At 50.8% G+C, this 17,606-nt stretch overlaps 1 protein-coding gene and 1 long non-coding RNA gene across 2 annotated transcripts; both read left to right on the plus strand.

Annotated features, from left to right (window-relative positions):
- Positions 1–323: 323 nt before the first annotated feature.
- On the plus strand, positions 324–6,657 carry LOC125430202. Its single transcript, XR_007244104.1, has 2 exons — positions 324–582; positions 6,426–6,657. It is a non-coding gene; the product is annotated as an uncharacterized LOC125430202 (long non-coding RNA).
- A 1,668-nt stretch (positions 6,658–8,325) lies between these two features.
- Positions 8,326–9,974, plus strand: CHST14 (carbohydrate sulfotransferase 14). The gene has a single exon (XM_048492006.1). The coding sequence runs from the start codon at positions 8,822–8,824 to the stop codon at positions 9,893–9,895; it is 1,074 nt and encodes a 357-aa protein (XP_048347963.1). The 5' UTR covers positions 8,326–8,821; the 3' UTR covers positions 9,896–9,974.
- Positions 9,975–17,606: the final 7,632 nt, after the last annotated feature.

Here is a 17,606-nt window from a genome sequence, read left to right on the forward strand (position 1 = left end):
AAAATTTAAAGGCAAGTGTGCTGTGACACCATTGGTGAAAACACGAATGATGATAGCACTCTTCCTTGAAAATCCTGATTACTTAAGGCAGGTGTAGGAGAACCTAAAATGACTCCACCACTGAGAAAATGCAGAGGGAGGGTAGAAGAAGAAGAGTTTGGATTTATATCCCCCCCTTTCTCTCCTGCAGGAGACTCAAAGGGGCTTACAATCTCCTTGCCCTTCCCCCCTCACAACAAACACCCTGTGAGGTAGGTGGGGCTGAGAGAGCTCCGAGAAGCTGTGACTAGCCCAAGGTCACCCAGCTGGCGTGTGTGGGAGTGTACAGGCTAATCTGAATTCCCCAGATAAGCCTCCACAGCTCAGGCGGCAGAGCTGGGAATCAAACCCGGTTCCTCCAGATTAGATACATGAGCTCTTAACCTCCTACGCCACTGCTGCTCCTAGATGAGTGGAAGAACTGTGCCCAACCATACCCAGTACTTGTGGATCAACTGCCAAGGTCAGCTGTAAGTTGTGTGTGTGGAAAAGGACTGGCATTTTTCAGGAGATCCTGTGTTAGTTGTGGGGGTGGGTGAGTGGGTGGGTGTAGTCGACCCACGCGGTCAGCGTAAGAACGAGACGAGACGCGGAGATAACATCTGGTGGAGATCGCCAGCAGCGGGAGACCGGAGGTCCGTGTTCCTAGCGAGTCTCCCGCATGCCGGTTCCTGGCACCTTTTATTGTTATTCTATCGGGGGCGTGTAGGAGGGAGGACCGGGGGGAGTTCCGGGAGAGCGGGAGGCGGGAGGTCGGGAGATCATCATGTGATGCATGATCTCACCTGGCTACGCTCTTGGAGAGGAGCGTAAGCGTCTGAGCCTAATCCTCACCTGGGGGCAAGACCATTGTCCCTGCGCCCGGTGATTGAGCCAGACAGTTCATGACCCGTGACTCATAGGGGGATGAGGAGTGGGGGTGCGGTGCGACCAGAAGGCCGTAGGTCCGCTACGTCCCAACGTTTCTACTACGGTGCTGCTATCAGCAGTGCATTACTACATCTCCTCCTTTTTTACATTTTAGAAAAAGGGGGACCGAAATGCTAAGGGGCGATTTAAAGGGACGCTTGTCTCCTCCGCCGTCTGGTCAAGCTGACCGAGCTGCTTGTGTAACATTAGAACTTGGTTGCGGGGTAAGGGAAATTCGAGGGGCTTCTTACACACGTTACAGGCAATATTAGACACACATTGAACGAAACAAGATCCGATAACGAGGCACACAATTAAACCAATGCAGAGCTGTACAATAGCACTCAACGATCCTGGCGAGAGCGAGCATCAGAGGGGTGGCCGCCAATGGGGCAAAACATCATACTTCAGATTAGATACAACTTCTTGCAGCTCACGTACTTTCATATGAATCAACTGGGAATTATCAGAAAGATTAAAACAGCACATATTATGTACATTCTCACAACCTTGGTGATGCAATAACAATAAGTAATCAATAGCGGCACGATTGTCTAGGGTCGCTTGATGGTTCCTGCTGCTCGGAGGCCAGGGCATCCAGAGCGGTGGAGGTAGAGTTGATGGACTTCGCAAGGGCACAGGCCAGCCGGCCAATAGTCTTAGCATTGTAGGAAGCGAGTCCGGGGACTCCCACTAGGGAAGTTGCGAGGGAGACGAACTCCGCTTCGGAGAGGGCGACCGCCGCTCCGACAGGAGGGGTCGAAAGGCAGAGCGGAGCGGCGGCGGCGGCGCGTCCGGGCTCCCGGGGTGGAGCCTGGGGTAGAACGATGGTGAGGCGACTGAGGCAGCAAAGAGTTCCGGCAGGGAGTCGGGCGGGAATGTAATTAAACGTTCTCTCCCCGCAGGTCCAGAACCAGCCCTTGGGGAGCAGGATGTTTCCGAACACGGGGGGAATGTCCTCCATGTGTGTGCAGTTCCAATTGGCCGAGCCGACGAATGGGCCCGGGTCGGTTCCCCGTTTGGCTGCGCCGGTGATGCGGGCGCAGGTGTTAGATTCGTGGTTAGCGACAGTCTTGGTGACAAGGGAGAGAGCGCCAGCCGGGAGGGTTTGGACGACGGGTCCCCAGTCGGCGCTCATAGAGTACCTGATGGATGAGGCATTCATGAAGGGGCTTAGCCCAGACTCCGCTAGGAAGTCTCCAGGCGCTTTGCAGACGGGGAGCAGGCAGGAGCTTAGCAGGCTTCCGACTCCTAGGTACTGGCCCAGGCAGAAAGATGAGACGTTGGCAGCGGCAGCAAACTGCTCCCAGATGTTGGTCTGGTGAAAGCTCGTCAGGGGGTGGCCGATCGCCATCGGCAGGAGGCAGCAGAGCAGGCAAAGGATGGTGGCCGCCGAGTTGGCGGTGATGATATGAGAGCAGCACAGAGGTTCTCGGGTGTCTCGGGGTGGTCCTGCTGGCGCAGCATCTCTCGGGCTGGGCTGGTGGTCGCCTTGACGCCTCCCCAGGTCATTCGGGTCTTTGGGCGTTGGCGACGGCGTTCCTGTTGAGGCAGCTGGGGCGGGATCCTAGAGAGAATGTTCCATCTCCGGGATGGGGTTGGTTTCCTCCTGGCGCCATTCCATGGGTTGGCCTGTCATGGCGAATCGGAGTCCACAGGGACCTGTAGGAAGAGGGACTGAAACACACCCCCTTTTCCCAGGTTATGGGGGGGGGGCGGGTCCCGCCAGGCTCAGTTCTAGAGCGGATGGCGGGAGATCGGGATCGGGTTTTTGTTTGATTTGGGGTTAGAGTTTAGAGTTTAATATAAGAAGGCTTGTTTTGCAGCCTGTGAAGGTTGCTTTTAATACAATCCTCCTGTGGGGGCCGCCTACTCCTCTTTTCTTTAATTGTTTGACAGGGAGGGCAGGAGGTAGGCGACCCTGGTGGGAATTGACTTCAGAGCGTCATCAGGGTGCGTCAAGGCGAGGGTCCGAGCCTCGAGGGGGGAGGGAGCAGGCGGGTCCTGGGGGGATTGTGGGTATGCATGCTTAATCAGCAACACAAAGGGGGCTTTGGAAGCGCCTTTTGGGGGGATGGGTGCATCCGGGGAATGAAGCAATCAGGCGATTAGAGGCAGATCCCTCGCACACACAAAGGAAAAAAGGGGGGGGCTTTCTTTGCAAGGGAGTTGCACTTACCGTGACCTTGGTGGCTAATGCAGGAAGGCTGGAGTGGCGCGAAATTTGTGATCGAATTATCTCCGGGAGATGCTGCCCGCCGAAACCACTCGGCCAAGCATCTTAGAAGTGATGATAGTGCTATAATGCCATCATCACTGGAGGCGCCCAAACTTGTTTGTGGGTGAATTTGGTGCGGCAGCCTCCTTTTTTAAACTGGGGCCTGTCCTGGCAGTGCTGCGGTACCAGGACGGGCCCAGATTTTAATCCAGGGAGGGCCAGTCAGCCAATTGGCCCTCCCGCCTCTACTGGTCGAAAAACAGAAGGAGAAGAGTGGGGGGGAGGGAAACAGGTTTCTTACGGAAATTAGAAAGTAATTTTCGGAAGGCACGATGGGGATCAATGATCTGTGACGGCTTTACCCATCCCAGACCAGAGTCGTTTTAACCTGACTCATGAGGTCCCTTCCCCAGAGATTGACATGGATGTCTAAAACGATGGGGCGGACTGTGAGCTGCCGCTCGAGCCCTGGGCTGTTGACCGTGAGCGGGCGGATGCTCCGTCTCGCGGTTTGTCTCCCCCCCACCCCCCAGATGTGCGGGCAAGCCTCGGTCGGCCACTGGTCGGGCCACTCGGCTGCTCTGATGACGGTAACATCAGCGCCGGTGTCCACCAGGCCCTTGAACTTACATCCTTCTATGGCGAGCTCCAGGTATGGGCAGGAGCTCCCGATAGGCGTCTCCACCGCTGCGACGGTGGTGTAGGCTGCGCCATGTTGGCTGCTTGGGCTTGTAGCCTTTATTGAGTCGGCAGCGGGCAGCGCATGGGGCAAGAGAATCAACTGAGCGCAGCTGGCTCCGGCAGGCAACTCCTGTGGGATGTTTGTCCAGACTTGGAGATGGATGGGTCCTTGGTGCGTGGAGTCGATCACTCCGGGGACGATGAACAGTCCCTGTTCAGCGGCAGAGGCCTTTGGCAGCACCAGCCCAATAGTCCCGGTAGGGATGGGCTCGTCATACTGGGTTGGGGCGACAAGAACCTCGTGGGGGAACTTAAAGGAGATGGGCTGGGTGCATGCGAGCGAGATGCCACGAGAGGGGGGTGGTTTTGGCAGGGGCCTTGGTGTTTGGGTCCGCTCTAGTACTCTCCTCCTTGGTCCTGGGCTGGGGAGACGCCCGGGCGGGAGTTTCCCGACGGGCAGTCGTTTCTCCAGTGGAAGCCTTTCTGGCCCCGCGGGTACCGGGTCTTAGGTGGCCTTCTCCTCCTGGGGGAGGGCCCTCCTCCATCGGGGTTGTAGGCCCCCCCACTGGGCTGCCTACACTCCCTTCGGAAGTGTCCGGGTCTGCCGCAGTTAAAGCAGTCATCCTGAGGCTGCCTCCCGCCGGTGGAGAGTGCTGCGGCGAGGAGGCTAGCTTGGTGGGCGGAGGATCCGATGTCCTGGCAAGCCTTAAGCATATCGGCCAGTTCAGGATTTTTGCCCAGGCCCGTGATTGCCCTGCGGCACTCCGGTAGAGCGTTCTCTTCGCGAGGCTGGGCATGAGGAGCTTCGTTTTGAGCCTCTTAAGCTATCTACCTGCCGCTGGAGCGCTTCCTGGAGCCTGTTCACAAAATCTGCATAGAGCTCTTGGGGTTTTGCCGGATGGAGGAGAAACTCTGGGTTGGCTGGCCGGCATTGGGGACCTTGACAAATGCCTTATAGGCGCACTCAGAGGCGACCGTAAGGGTGGCCTCAGGCAGGACAATCTGATGCGTTGGGGTTGGCGAAAGCATCGAAACCGTAAAGCTGGCGGCTGTGTAGGCGCCGCCGGAGGCGGCTCCCCTGCTGATGCATTGCTGGCGGAACTCGCTTTCCCAGATCACAAATTGTGCTGGGCTCAGGAGCATGCGAAAGGTGGTTTTCCAGTCGTCCGGAACCATTAGGTGATTCCTCGCGATTGCCTCTAGCATGCCTCTCACGTAGGGGCTAGTGATTCCTACGTCTCGCATCGCTTTGCGGAGCTCAGTGAGGATGTTATAGTTTAAAGGGCGGTACTCGACAACCCGCCGAATGACGCCACCCTCCCCCTCAGTATCTGTGAAGTGGACGGGGCACAATGCAAGAATCTCGGCATTGTCTTCCGTCAGGGTTTCTTTCTTCTGCAGATCGTGGCTAATACGCTCTGCGAGAGTTTTGAAACCCGCGCCATTACGTGGCGCCGATGGAGGCGCAGTGGCTTCGGAAAATGAAGGCGGAGCAAGGGGAGGGGGCGGCTGAGCCGCGGGAGAGTTTGAAATGGGTGAGGGAGCGAGGGGGGCAGAAGGAGGACAGGCGTCCAATTTAGTGGATAGAGAAAATTCCGGGGTTGAAATTGAAGGTGAAAGATCGAAAGGAGGGCGGCCTACAGCAAGGGAGCCATAGGTCTGCAGGCTGATGGCGACAAAACATTGTCTCCACGTCAGTAGCAGCGACATCGGCGCGCGAGGCTCTGTGCGAAGAGTGCGCCCGATGTTTTCCCAGTCCTTAAGATTCAATGTCCCCCCCTCTGGGTACCATGGACACTGAGCTTCAATCTCCTCAACCAATTTGCGCAGCTCCCTTCTCTTTACGGGGACCCTGCCGCATTTCGTTAACGCTTTCAGTTCGTCAACGTGCTTGTCATAAGCCCTGCTTTTGCAAGCTCCCATACTCACCGGTGTTCCGTCGGACGAGAGAGTGTCCTAGGACGCGATGTCTCTGGATCGCGCCCGATCCAGAGGACAGGCGATACCGAAACGGTGGTCCCTGGATGCGCGATCCAGCGGACTTCGGTATAGTGGCCCTTTCCCCGGCGAACGGGGAGCAGGGTGGAGGTTCGAGGGTTCCCGGGTTTCGGCACCAGCTTAGTTGACCCACGCGGTCAGCGTAAGAACGGTGACGAAAGACGCCGGAGATAACATCTGGTGGAGATCGCCAGCAGCGGGAGACCGGAGGTCCGTGTTCCCTAGCGAAGTCTCCCCGTGATGCGGTTCCTGGCACCTTTATTGTTATTCTATCGGGGGGGCGCAGGAGGGAGGACCGGGGAGTTCGGGAAGAGCGGGGGAAGGCGGGAGGTCGGGAGATCATCATGTGATGCATGATCTCACCTGGCTACGTGTGGAGAGGAGCGTAAGCGTCTGAGCCTAATCCTCACCTGGGGGCAAGACCATTGTCCCTGCGCCCGGTGATTGAGCCAGACAGTTCATGACCCGTGACTCATAGGGGGATGAGGAGTGGGGGTGCGGTGCGACCAGAAGGCCGTAGGTCCGTTGGCGTCCCAACGTTCTACTACGGTGCTGCTGGGTCAGCAGTGCATTACTACAGGTGGGTTAAGGTCCCCCTGAACTAACTCAATTGCTTATACCAGATGCGGGTATTTCACTGATTTGCAGTAGTTGTGAGAAGTTTTTTAAAAACGTTTTCAGTGTATTTGTTTTCTTAAAGTAAATTCACATTAAGGATGATCTGGCAACTAGTTGATCGCTCACCAGATGAGTAATTATGGTACTTCCAAAAAAATTATGGAACAATAAAATAAAACACTTCTGCAAGTTCAGATGATGGTTTTGGATTGATGTTGCATGAATCAGCCAAACTCTTGCAAAAGACAACATGGGAGAACTTCTGCAAATGAGAACAGTAACTCAGTTTCCTCCATTCCGCTTTCAAACAGCTGTCCTAAGCAAAGGTCACCCTTCTAAGCAACTGCAATTCACGATTCCTGCCTTCCTTTAAGATATGCTTATAAATAAAATGTCTAAACCTGTCATGTTCCACAAATGCTACAAGAAACATTTAACCAAAAAGCAGTACAATCAGTGAGGCAGCCAAAGCAGCATTGACTACCAACCCCATCCCAAGCAGATATACACCTTTCAAGTCCACTGAAGTCAGCTGCTTAGAGGCAATGGACTGAAGGTATGTTGATCTGATGGTAGATCACCTCATGTAAAAATAATGAGGGTCTGTGCCTCTGATCCACTTGTTTGTACAACTTCCCAGCTTGTGATATTTATACTGGTGAGAATAGCAGCAAACACTATCTTTTCCTTTTCATACAATGAACTGAACTGACAAGGTATAAAGAATAATCATTAAAATGAAACAGATCAGGCCCCTTATGCCCAAGCTGTGGGGGGTGTGGGTTCTCACAGTCTCTTCTGACTTCAGTCAAGCCAGCCCTTTGGCCTCTCTGCTCTGCCTTTTCTAGGGTTCGTTGCAGGCCCAAAACAATGATATATACTTTTACAGACAAGGCACTCAGCACACAGTATATTTATAACTCGCTATAAATGTGCGGTAAGGAATCCACTTACTCATTCTGCTACTTTAGACCTACCGATTACCACAGGAAAGTGGGTCTTTTTAAATAAGTGGAATAACTGCAGCCCCCACCCCCCCAAGCAGAATCACCCATGATGTTTACAGTGCAGCAGTCCCTGGATATCACAGTACAGGAAGGGGAGGGGGCAAAGTGATCCAACATTTACGGTACCCTCCCATCAGTACAAGGCCAAGAAATATGCATGTGTTACCCCTTTGCTAAGAATGGGATGACCCAGACAGGGTCTTAAAAGAAGCAGAAGGCTGCAGGACTCATGAAGTTTGGAGGAAGCAAGACTACCAGGCTGGGACCTTGAGCCCTTAACACCTTGTTTAAGGGTTTTTGTGTATGTAAACATAGGTGTCAAACTCGCGGCCCTCCAGATGTTATGGACTACAGTTCCCATTATCCAGGGGATGATGGGAACTGTAGTCCATAACATCTGGAGGGCCGCGAGTTTGACACCTGTGATGTAAATGGTGAGAGTTTTTCTGGGGACCTTCAACATCTTTTATCCAGTTCTCCAAGCCTCTGGAGCCAACCAGAGCCAACCCGCAGGAAGAATGGACTTGGCATTATCAAACTGTAATTGGAAGTACTTGGAATGGAACTTGAACAGGACCTTGGAGCGTTAAGTTAAATGTTAATGTTTGACCGTTGTCCTCTGTTAAAGAAAGCAAACCATTTTGTCTAGAAGGTCAGTTGTTGCAAACTCCTTCCAAGTCCTGCCCCACAGAACCCACAAGATGAGGTTACATGTGCACCCTCATCTAGTGCAGCACCCCCAAGCTCACAACGGCCCAGATTCTAAGTCGGTCTCCCCCAGTTCCCAAAGGGAGTAAGCACGCACGCGCACACAACATGGCCCTCTTCTCCCTCCCCAAGCGGCCAGCGAGGCAACGCAGGAAATCCTCCGCGGTGGAGAGAGATGCAAACCGCTACCGCGATGAATAGGAGGAGGAGGAGCAGCAGCCTGGGAGGGAGGCCTCCTGCTGCCCGGAACCCGCCTTCCCAACCAGGCCGTCGCTGCCGGGCGGTTGCCCTTCCCTTCGCGGCAACTCGGAGGCATCGGTGCGTCCGGCCCCTGTCTGCAAGCTGTCCTACACAGGGCCTTTCGGCGGGCCCAGCCAGAGCAGCGACCCTGTTGATAGCGGGCGAGAAGCGCAAAGGGCAGCCTGCAGTTTGCTTGGGCCATGGCAGAAAAGCATCTGGGGCATGCCTGGGCCTCGCTGCCGCTCTTTGGAGGAAGCATGTAGAGTTGGATTAAACGGGCGCCCCATCCATCACAGGTAACACCCGTGGCATCCCCTTTGGGCCTGGATCTCTATCCTTCCAGGCACCCTCTGGGTCTATGTTTCCATAGCCTCTTATCCCAGGAGTGGCAAGAGGCACGGAGATGGGGGTCAGTTCTGTGCGGCGGGCCACAGTCTCGGGCAGGACCCGCTCACACGGCACCAGTGGCACCGTGCTGCTGCCTTCCATGCTGATGTTTGGCGTGATCGTGGCCTCCAGCGGCCTTTTGCTCATGATCGAGAGGGGCATTTTGGCTGAGGTGAAGTCCCCGCCGCTCCATCCCTCGCACAGAGATCCGTCCTGGAGGAATGCTGGCAGTGCCAGAGGCGCCGCAGTGCCGGAGGATGTAGGGTACCAGGTGCTGCAAGATATCCGTAACAGGACAATCCGTGCCATGTGTGGGCAAAAGAACGTGCCCCACAGTATCTGGGACCTCTCCGCGAGCCAGAGGAGGACGGTACTTAAACACATCCTGGTTAGTGACAAACATCGCTTTTTGTATTGCTACGTGCCCAAAGTGGCTTGCTCCAACTGGAAACGAATCCTGAAAGTTTTAGACGGGGTGCTGGAGAATGTGGATGTGAAGCTCAAAATGGACCACAAGAGAGACTTGGTTTTTCTAAGAGACTTGAAACCAGAGGAGATCCGTTACCGGCTGAAACACTATTTCAAGTTCATCTTTGTCCGAGACCCGATGGAGAGACTTTTATCAGCTTACAGAAATAAATTTGGAGAGATCAAAGATTACCAGTTGAAATATGGAGTGGAAATAGTCAAAAGGTATAGGAAAAACCCAGGGAAAACGACGGGGGATGATGTCACTTTCTCCGAATTTCTCCGGTACCTCCTAGACGAAGATGTGGAGAAAATGAACGAACACTGGATGCCCATCTACAACTTGTGCCAGCCCTGTGCGGTGAGGTACGATTTCATCGGATCCTATGAAAGATTAAATGAAGATGCCAGTCATGTCCTGGAACGAGTTCAAGCGCCGTCCTATATACGCTTCCCCGAAAGGCAACCATGGTACAAACCAGTGACTCCTCAAACTTTACATTACTTTTTATGTAACACTCCAAGGGGGCTGATCAAAGAGCTATTGCCAAAATACATTTTGGATTTCTCTTTGTTTGCTTACCCTCTTCCGAACATCACTAGTGAATTTTGCAGGCAGTGAATTTCTGTCCACTGCTGTCTCAGTGTTCTATGCAACTTCCTGTTTTTTTATATACTTTTACTAAACGTTTTCCACATCAGATACTTTGCTACGTAGCTTTAACCTTTATATACTGTGTATATATGCCGCTGACTTAAGCACAATATTTTTCTTGGAATGTGGGAGGTGGTTTTTGTATATTTGAGCAACAAAGCACACTTTTGGGTAGATTTACCACAGTATCAACTGCAGGACAGTTATATTTTGGAAGAAAATTGTAATAGCAACAATGGAAAATGTTGGGAGTGAGCTCTACTACCCCAGTCTGCGTGTGTGTGTGAGTTGCTGGTGTGTTCACCTAGCAAATAAGATCTTGTAACAAAAGGGCAGCAATTTGATACAGTATTATTATTATTTCAGTATTAAACCATAATGAGAGTCATAGGTTTATTTTTGTAGTGGCATAGTGGCTAAGAGCGTAGTGGCATAGTGGCTAAGAGCAGGTGCACTCTGATCTGGAGGAACCGGGTTTGATTCCCAGCTCTGCCGCTTGAGTTGTGGAGGGTTATCTGGGGAATTCAGATTAGCCTGTGCACTCCCACACACGCCAGCTGGGTGACCTTGGGCTAGTCACAGCTCTATGGAGCTCTCTCAGCCCCACCTACCTCACAGGGTGTTTGTTGTGAGGGAGGAAGGGCAAGGAGATTGTAAGCCCCTTTGAGTCTCCTACAGGAGAGAAAGGGGGGATATAAATCCAAACTCTTCTTCTCTTCTTCTATTGCTCTTTGCAGAAGCTCTGGAGAGCTAATCCAGTACAAGCCCATTAGAATAAGTGTGGCCTGAAGTACATTTCCATAGGATTGCACTACATAAGTAAGAGATTACTTGGGTTATGTTGTGCCATAAAAATATAACATTCTGAAGCTAAACATTTCTGCTCACACCTCCACCACCTGTATGTAGCATTGCAGGTGTAATGTTCTGGCCTATGCCACTGAAGCATTTTAAGTGATTCACAGTGCAGTTCTGTGCAGAATTATTCCTGGCTGTTTTGAGGCCAAAAACACCACAGCAACCCTGCACAGAATTGCAATGCCAATACATTTTAGGATTTAGGGTACAATCCTATACAGACTTAGCTGGAACTCTGTGAGTAAGCACCATGTAATGTTTTGGGGTTTATTTTTGATCTGTGATGATTACAGGGAACCTTCACTCCCAGAGCCCTTTGAACGCCAGCACTAAGAGGCAATATCAGGGGAAGGTCTTGGCCTCTATCGGCCGTCCAGGATAACTGGTAACCTGTTTTATTAAACGGGATGGTAAACTAACTGGACAGTGGTCTGATTCATCAGGATTCTTATGATGAACAGGATTGCTCGGGCAGAGCAATCACCCAGGAAAAATACAAACATGGCAAACCTTATTAATCCAATTGACCTATGAGACAAGTAAAAGATTTGGGTTCGGATGATCTGAAATTTGGAGCAATTGTTTCCAGTATTGCTTTGAGGTAAGAGAGATTGTGTATACATACAATACATGCTTTGCTAATGATTAGGATTTTCATATACTCTGGGTTCCGATAACGAGGGGTTTATGCTGCTCAGTGCGGTAGTTTGCTAGGGTGCTATCATGCTAGGTATGAAATGTATAGCATATTTTATCATACACTATGCTATATATGAAAGTTCATTTGTTAGAGCCTAAAAATCGAAGATCTTCCCTATCTCAAACCTCAAAGCATTCCTTTCAGGGCAAATGCTACAGTGCAGTTAAAAGTGAGGAAAAACTCAACTCTCCAGGGCATTTGTTTTTTTTTAAAAAAAAAGCTGTGTTTTGATTGTCAGCATGTGTATAGCATTCTTATTGCTTTGTGTTTAAATACTGTTTTGAAATTTGAAACCGATATGAATGAAAGTAGGCATACCGGCTCACAAGCCTTTCCATAGTGTCTGCATTTCAATAAAGTTTCTGTATGAAATTGTCTTGGAATTTGACGTGTGAAAGAGGCCCCACAATTTCATTTATTTCCTTTATTACATTTTTATCGCATCCTTCCTGCAAGGAACTTTGTGCTTTGTACACTGTGCTTTGTGCTCCTTCATTTTATCCTCCCTGCAACCCTGTGAGGTAGGTTAAGCAGAAAGAATGAATGGTAAAAGTTTGCTCAGGGAGCAAACACAGGACCCAGTTCTTCTTAATTGTAGACCAGGGGTAGGGAACCTGTAACACTCAAAGAGCCATTTGGACCTGTTTTCCACGGGAAAAGAAAACACTTGGAGCTACAAATATTTTTTGACATTTAAAATAAAGATAACACTATATATATAGGGTTTTTTTTTTTACCTTTTATTCCGCTCATTCTGAGAAGCGCATGGATGCGCCCGCCTTGCTGCCTGCAGGGCGGGCAAGGATGAAGCCGGCGGCTCAGCCTCGTTGGCCGCCGGGAAAGCACCCGCCCCGCTCCAATGGGGCGGGCGAGAGGGGAAGCCCACGGCGCGGCCCAGCCGATTGTGGGCAGTTGGTGTGCAGGGCGGGGAAGGATGGGGCCGGCAGCTCGGCTCATGGAGCCACAGTGCAAAGGCAGAAGAGCCGCATGCGGCTCTCGAGCCGCAGGTTCCCTACCCCTGTTGTAGACCTACACTTTTTAAAATTACCAAAAGGTGGACTTTAAAAAAATTAATTTGCTATTGCATGTGATTCACAAAACTCCATAAATTGGACAAAAATTACACATTCTGTTATATATTCAGTGAGATGCATGACCTGTACTTAAAGATATCAATACTGAATTCATATAATCTTTAATAACATTAACTATCTTCCCAAATTGCTGTTCTTGCATAATATTAATTCATGTTATTATGATTTATACATTTATAATCTATAAATGTACACTTTATAGTAATGTATTCAATTTGCTACAATCATTAAAATCCAATAATCAATTAAGCTCCTCTACTTATAACTTAAAAACTTGCTCTCAATAATCATTTGAATCTAAATATATATACGCTCCTACATTGTTCATTAAAAATGCACCATTAAATGCATCTGTTAAAAAAAATCCCCAGCTCAAAGCACTCCCTGCTGGTGATCTGGCAGCCACCCTTCTCAAACAAAATAAGTTCTAAGCATGAAGCTGCTGAATCAGAATTCAGCAGGAAGTTGAATATCAGAAGACATCAATGGGGACAATTGTTCAAATCCTGATTTTGCAAAAAAAAATAAAATTAAAAACTCCTAGAGGCAACCCACTTATTTTCTGCCTGTCTCAAAGGTCAGCTTTTAAGTCTGCTTGAATCAGCCCTTCCATCACCGGCGGCCCTTCCTGGGCTTTCATTTGGGCCTCCTGCCTAGCTGCAGTCCAGGAATTTGTTCCCAGCGCCGAAGACGGAGATGAGAATAAAAGAAACGCTTCTTGCCCGCTTCCCAATGCAGCGCATGCTCTGTGAACCACCGCATAGCCCCTACCCCCTCCTCACTGCCCCAATTTCTTCCTTCGCTCTCAGCAAAAGAGGCAAACGCGCCGGCTAGTAGTCTTCTCTTTCCAACCGTCCTCTCTACTTCTTGGAGGAACAGTACCAGCTGAACCTCTCTATCCCTAGGGACCCACCCTGCATACCGTTTGCGTGCACCCTTCTGCCCAGCTGCACCTTTGCAGGGGACTGACGCATTCTCCCCACACACTTCCCGTTCCTTAAAAGTAATTTGAGGAATTATTCGCCCCCCCTCCCCCACTAGATGTTGCTTCTGTTTAGAGAGCTGGGAATATCCCCACGTATCAAGCAAAGCCACTATTCATTCATCTATCGCAGTGATGGCGAACCTATGGCACAGGTGCCAGGGGTGGCACTCGGAGCCCTTTCTGGGGGCACGCACACACAGAGTTTGCCGTATGTGTGCGTGCCCCCCCCCCCAATCTAGGCTGGCCTGGGCCACTGAGCACGACATGCATGCACCGGGGTGAGAAGGGAGGACTCAGCTGGCAGGCCTGATGCCTGTGCTCCGGGTGGCTGCTGCCCGAGGGGGGGGGGCATAGAGGAGGCAGAGATTCTGGAGATGCACAGAGCGGTGCGCGCAGGACTTGCTGGAAGCTAGAGCAAGTTGGCCCCTGCTCGAGTGGGTGGGGGGAGGAAGAGGGAGCCAACCGTTTTTTTCGAAACTAAAACCTCAGCATTCAGGCTAAAGTTGGCACTTTGCGATAAATAAGTGGGGTTTGGGTTGCAATTTGGGCACTCGGTCTCAAAAAGGTTTGCCATCACTGATCTATCGCTTTAGGTTGCACCTGTGTCTGGGCCTCTATTTTACCCATCCTATGTTGGGGCTTCCTCAAATTACTCTCCTGCCAGCAAAACAGCTGGGTGTGAGTGTGGAAAAAGAGAGCATCTGGCAAGAACCTTTGGGGAGGGCAGATATGGTGGGTTGTATACTATCTGAACCCGCAAAATAGCGCACCTCTTCTCAGAGACCTTGAGGGCTGGCAAATGATCCTTATGGCAAAGTTATTTTGATCTTGAAACAACATTGGTAAAATGTACAAGTGCTGCCTGTTACCAATGCTGTCAAATTGCAGAGGGGGATCTCCCCTACCCAAGAGCCCAATACCACTATATTCCACTGCTGGCTAGCATCTCCCTCATAACAACTACTTCAGTGATCAATATGAAAAGCTCCTGTTTGTTGCTGGGGGTTACGACAGCTGCATAACTCATGTACCAAATTCTCCAAGGGTGGGGTAGTAAGAAAGTATTTGCACACTGTGGAAATATTTAGGGGGGGGGGGGGAATGGTTTTAGCATGCATTATATGGAAAAAGAGGCATCTGGCCAAGATAGCCTATGCTCTGCTACCGACTTTCCATTTTCAAGGCAGCAAAAGTAACGAAAATCAAAAACTCCCTCTGAGGAAAATGGTATGCTTTATGGGGAGAAAAACCCCTGGATGGTTGACATACAAGCAATGTGTCTTCTCTAATTTCAGGCAGAATATATTTGGGGTAATTCCACAAAGGTCAAATATAACGGGTTCAGACCCTTTTTGAAAGCGTTATTGGGGGAGAAGTTCCCACAGAACTCACCCCCCCCATGCTTCTAACCCGTTATATTTGTCTGTGTTAAATAAAAGTTGCCAAATTAGTGACTTTTTCCCTTCAACCCAGGTTTCAGTCACTTCCTGCTTGCCTGTGCAAACTATGGCAAGCAGGAAGTGTTCTACTCCCGCCCCCCTTCCATCCACCATTATGGTGGACTCCCCAGGCGGCCACCGTTAGAGTAGATTCTCTAGGTGGTCGCCATGTTGTGCCAGTAAGTGGGTGGGGAATTCTCCGGTCCACCAGGAAACACAGCGTTTTGTGTGTGAACCATGCCACCTCCTGATACCGGGATCCCAGCGATCCCGACTGGCCCCTGCACCCGCCATGCAAACAGAGACACACAGGCAATGTGGGTTCATTTAACCTGTTTGTGTTGCCTGTACAGAATCAGCCAAAGTGCAACAGATATTTGGCTTCGTCAACATATGGTGAAGATAGAGTTCCCTTGTGGACATTTTTTCCTATGGCTTGTGCTAACAGCTCATAGACAGGAGATAAGAGAGTGCTTCTTCCTTGTGCTCAGAGAATTTATAAACTTCCCCTTTGAGAATCCATCAGCCTCTAGGATCATTGCTGTCAAAAAGCCTTCCAGCTTTCCAGGCTCAGCTCCTTAAAGTGTTTGACCTTTTAGACCATCTTCATATGGATGGAGATGCCTTGGTCCCAGTTTGGTTGGTACCCAAGTCTGGTTTGGTCTCAGGTAAAATCTTAATAGGAGATGGGGAGGTGAGTAGTGTAGGGATGGGCAAAATGTTCATTTGACAGTTTTTGGGGCATGGCTTGGGGATCACTGGAAGGCAGGACTTCCTGTGGCAGAAGGCAGGACTTTTTGGGTCACCAGGAGGGACTTCTGGGTCATTTTGCCCTGTTGCAGGGCTTGTAGGGTTCATGGTGGGTGGGACACGTATGGTTTGAACACCCAGACATGCCCTTTTCAGGGGTTAGGGTTGATTTGTGGAGCCTGCATGCATGGAGAGAGGCAGACATTTGAAGACTGCCTTGTATTTGGGGCTGAGCGTGTGTGTTTTATCAGACTTTGACCAGCAGTTGACTATCAGCGGGTTCTCTCTCTCTCAAGTAAGAATTCAAGGGAAAAGAAAATGCACTTGCTCTGTTTAAACCCTCCACCCCAAAACCTCTTACTGAATGTTAAATTAGATGCAAAAGATGTACTTTAACAGGCTGTCCTGTACAATTTTAGGGTGAGAGACAATCTAATTCTTTCAAGCTAAGGCATCCCCTTCACAGACCCTGCCCCCATCTGGAGAAAATAACCCTTTCGAAAACAGCTATCTGACAAAAATGAAATAAAACAAACTATTTTACCAAAGCTCTTCAGTTTCTCCCCATTCTCACATCTACAGCAAGCAGACCTCCCAAAAAAATAGGCTGTCTTGTAAAAGCAGATGGGGAAAGCATTTCCCTTCTCTCAGCAGACACACGCCAGCATGCAGGCCTGCCCCAGCCCCCTCAACACGCACACACAGTGAAGAAAAAAGGAAGCTAGGGAGCAGCTTCTATCTAGCGGCCCCCTCTGATCTGTTGCATTTCCCCTCTCTGACATACAGGTCTGCAAGCTTGCAGAAAGGGTGCTGATGAGAAACCGTCAAATCAATCAGCCCGTCCCAATCTCCCGTCTATACACCAGCCGCAACTAACGCACTCAACTCTCTAGCAAACTGCCAGCCAGAAGCAGAGGGGGAGGGGGGGGGGCAGCCCCATCTCTTCTCTCATCCCATGATCTACCAGCTTGATTCTAACAATCAGCCCCTCCCTCATTCACACACACACACACACACACACACACGCTCAAGACTCTCCAGCAAAACTGTCAGCCAGAAGCAGAGGGGGTGGCTTCTGTCCCCCCCATCTCTTCCAGCCCTCCCATTTCCCACCTCTCAAGTAAACTCTCAGCCAAAAGCGGGGGGGGGGGGGTGTTTCGCCTCTATGCTCATCCCAGCCGGTGGAAAAATATAATAAAGCAGGGCAGTGGAACCTAGGAGCATCTTGCCACAGAGAGAGAGAGAGAGAGATGCTGTTGACTCCCCCCCCCTCTCTCTTCCAAAATGCTGTCTTGTCATGTCAAAGCAGATGGGGAAAGCATTTCCTCTCTCTCAGCAGACACACTTCAGCTTGCCGACCTGCCCCTCCCCCCCCTCTTAGCATCCCCCCCCCCCTCTTAGCATCCATGCTGGCGGGGGAAAAGTTCTTTTAAAACTGATCTGCCGCTTTTCAGTTCAATGCATCCCACCCTTGTCCACATAACCTTTTCAGAAGACAGCATTTGGCAAAAGGACTGAGTCTTTCCGGGCTTCCCAATATGACAGCTGGGTAGTCCTCTGCTAGCCAATGAGGACTGTTCTTGGAGATAACTTGTCAAAAGCAAACCCTTCCCGCCTGTTTTGAGTTGCAAAATCAACCAAGCTGGGGGGGGGGGGAGGAGGAGGACATTTGCCCAGGCACAACGGCAAGGCATGGCTAATTAGCAGGGCCTAGAGATGCCTGGCTTTCCGGCATTGGGTTATCAGCGAGACCTGTGACATCAGATAACCTTCCGCAGACCAAAAGACCCACCCCCAAGAGAGCGCGCATTTTTGCAGGTTCCCCTTTTAACCCAGTAGACATCTTCTGAAG

The sequence above is a fragment of the Sphaerodactylus townsendi genome, linkage group LG03, assembly GCF_021028975.2.
Source record: "Sphaerodactylus townsendi isolate TG3544 linkage group LG03, MPM_Stown_v2.3, whole genome shotgun sequence".
NCBI classification, from domain to species: domain Eukaryota; kingdom Metazoa; phylum Chordata; class Lepidosauria; order Squamata; family Sphaerodactylidae; genus Sphaerodactylus; species Sphaerodactylus townsendi.

Coding starts and splice junctions, on each gene's coding strand:
- CHST14 (XM_048492006.1), top strand. CDS start 8,822: ATGGGGGTCAGTTCTGTGCGGCGGGCCACAGTCTCGGGCAGGACCCGC.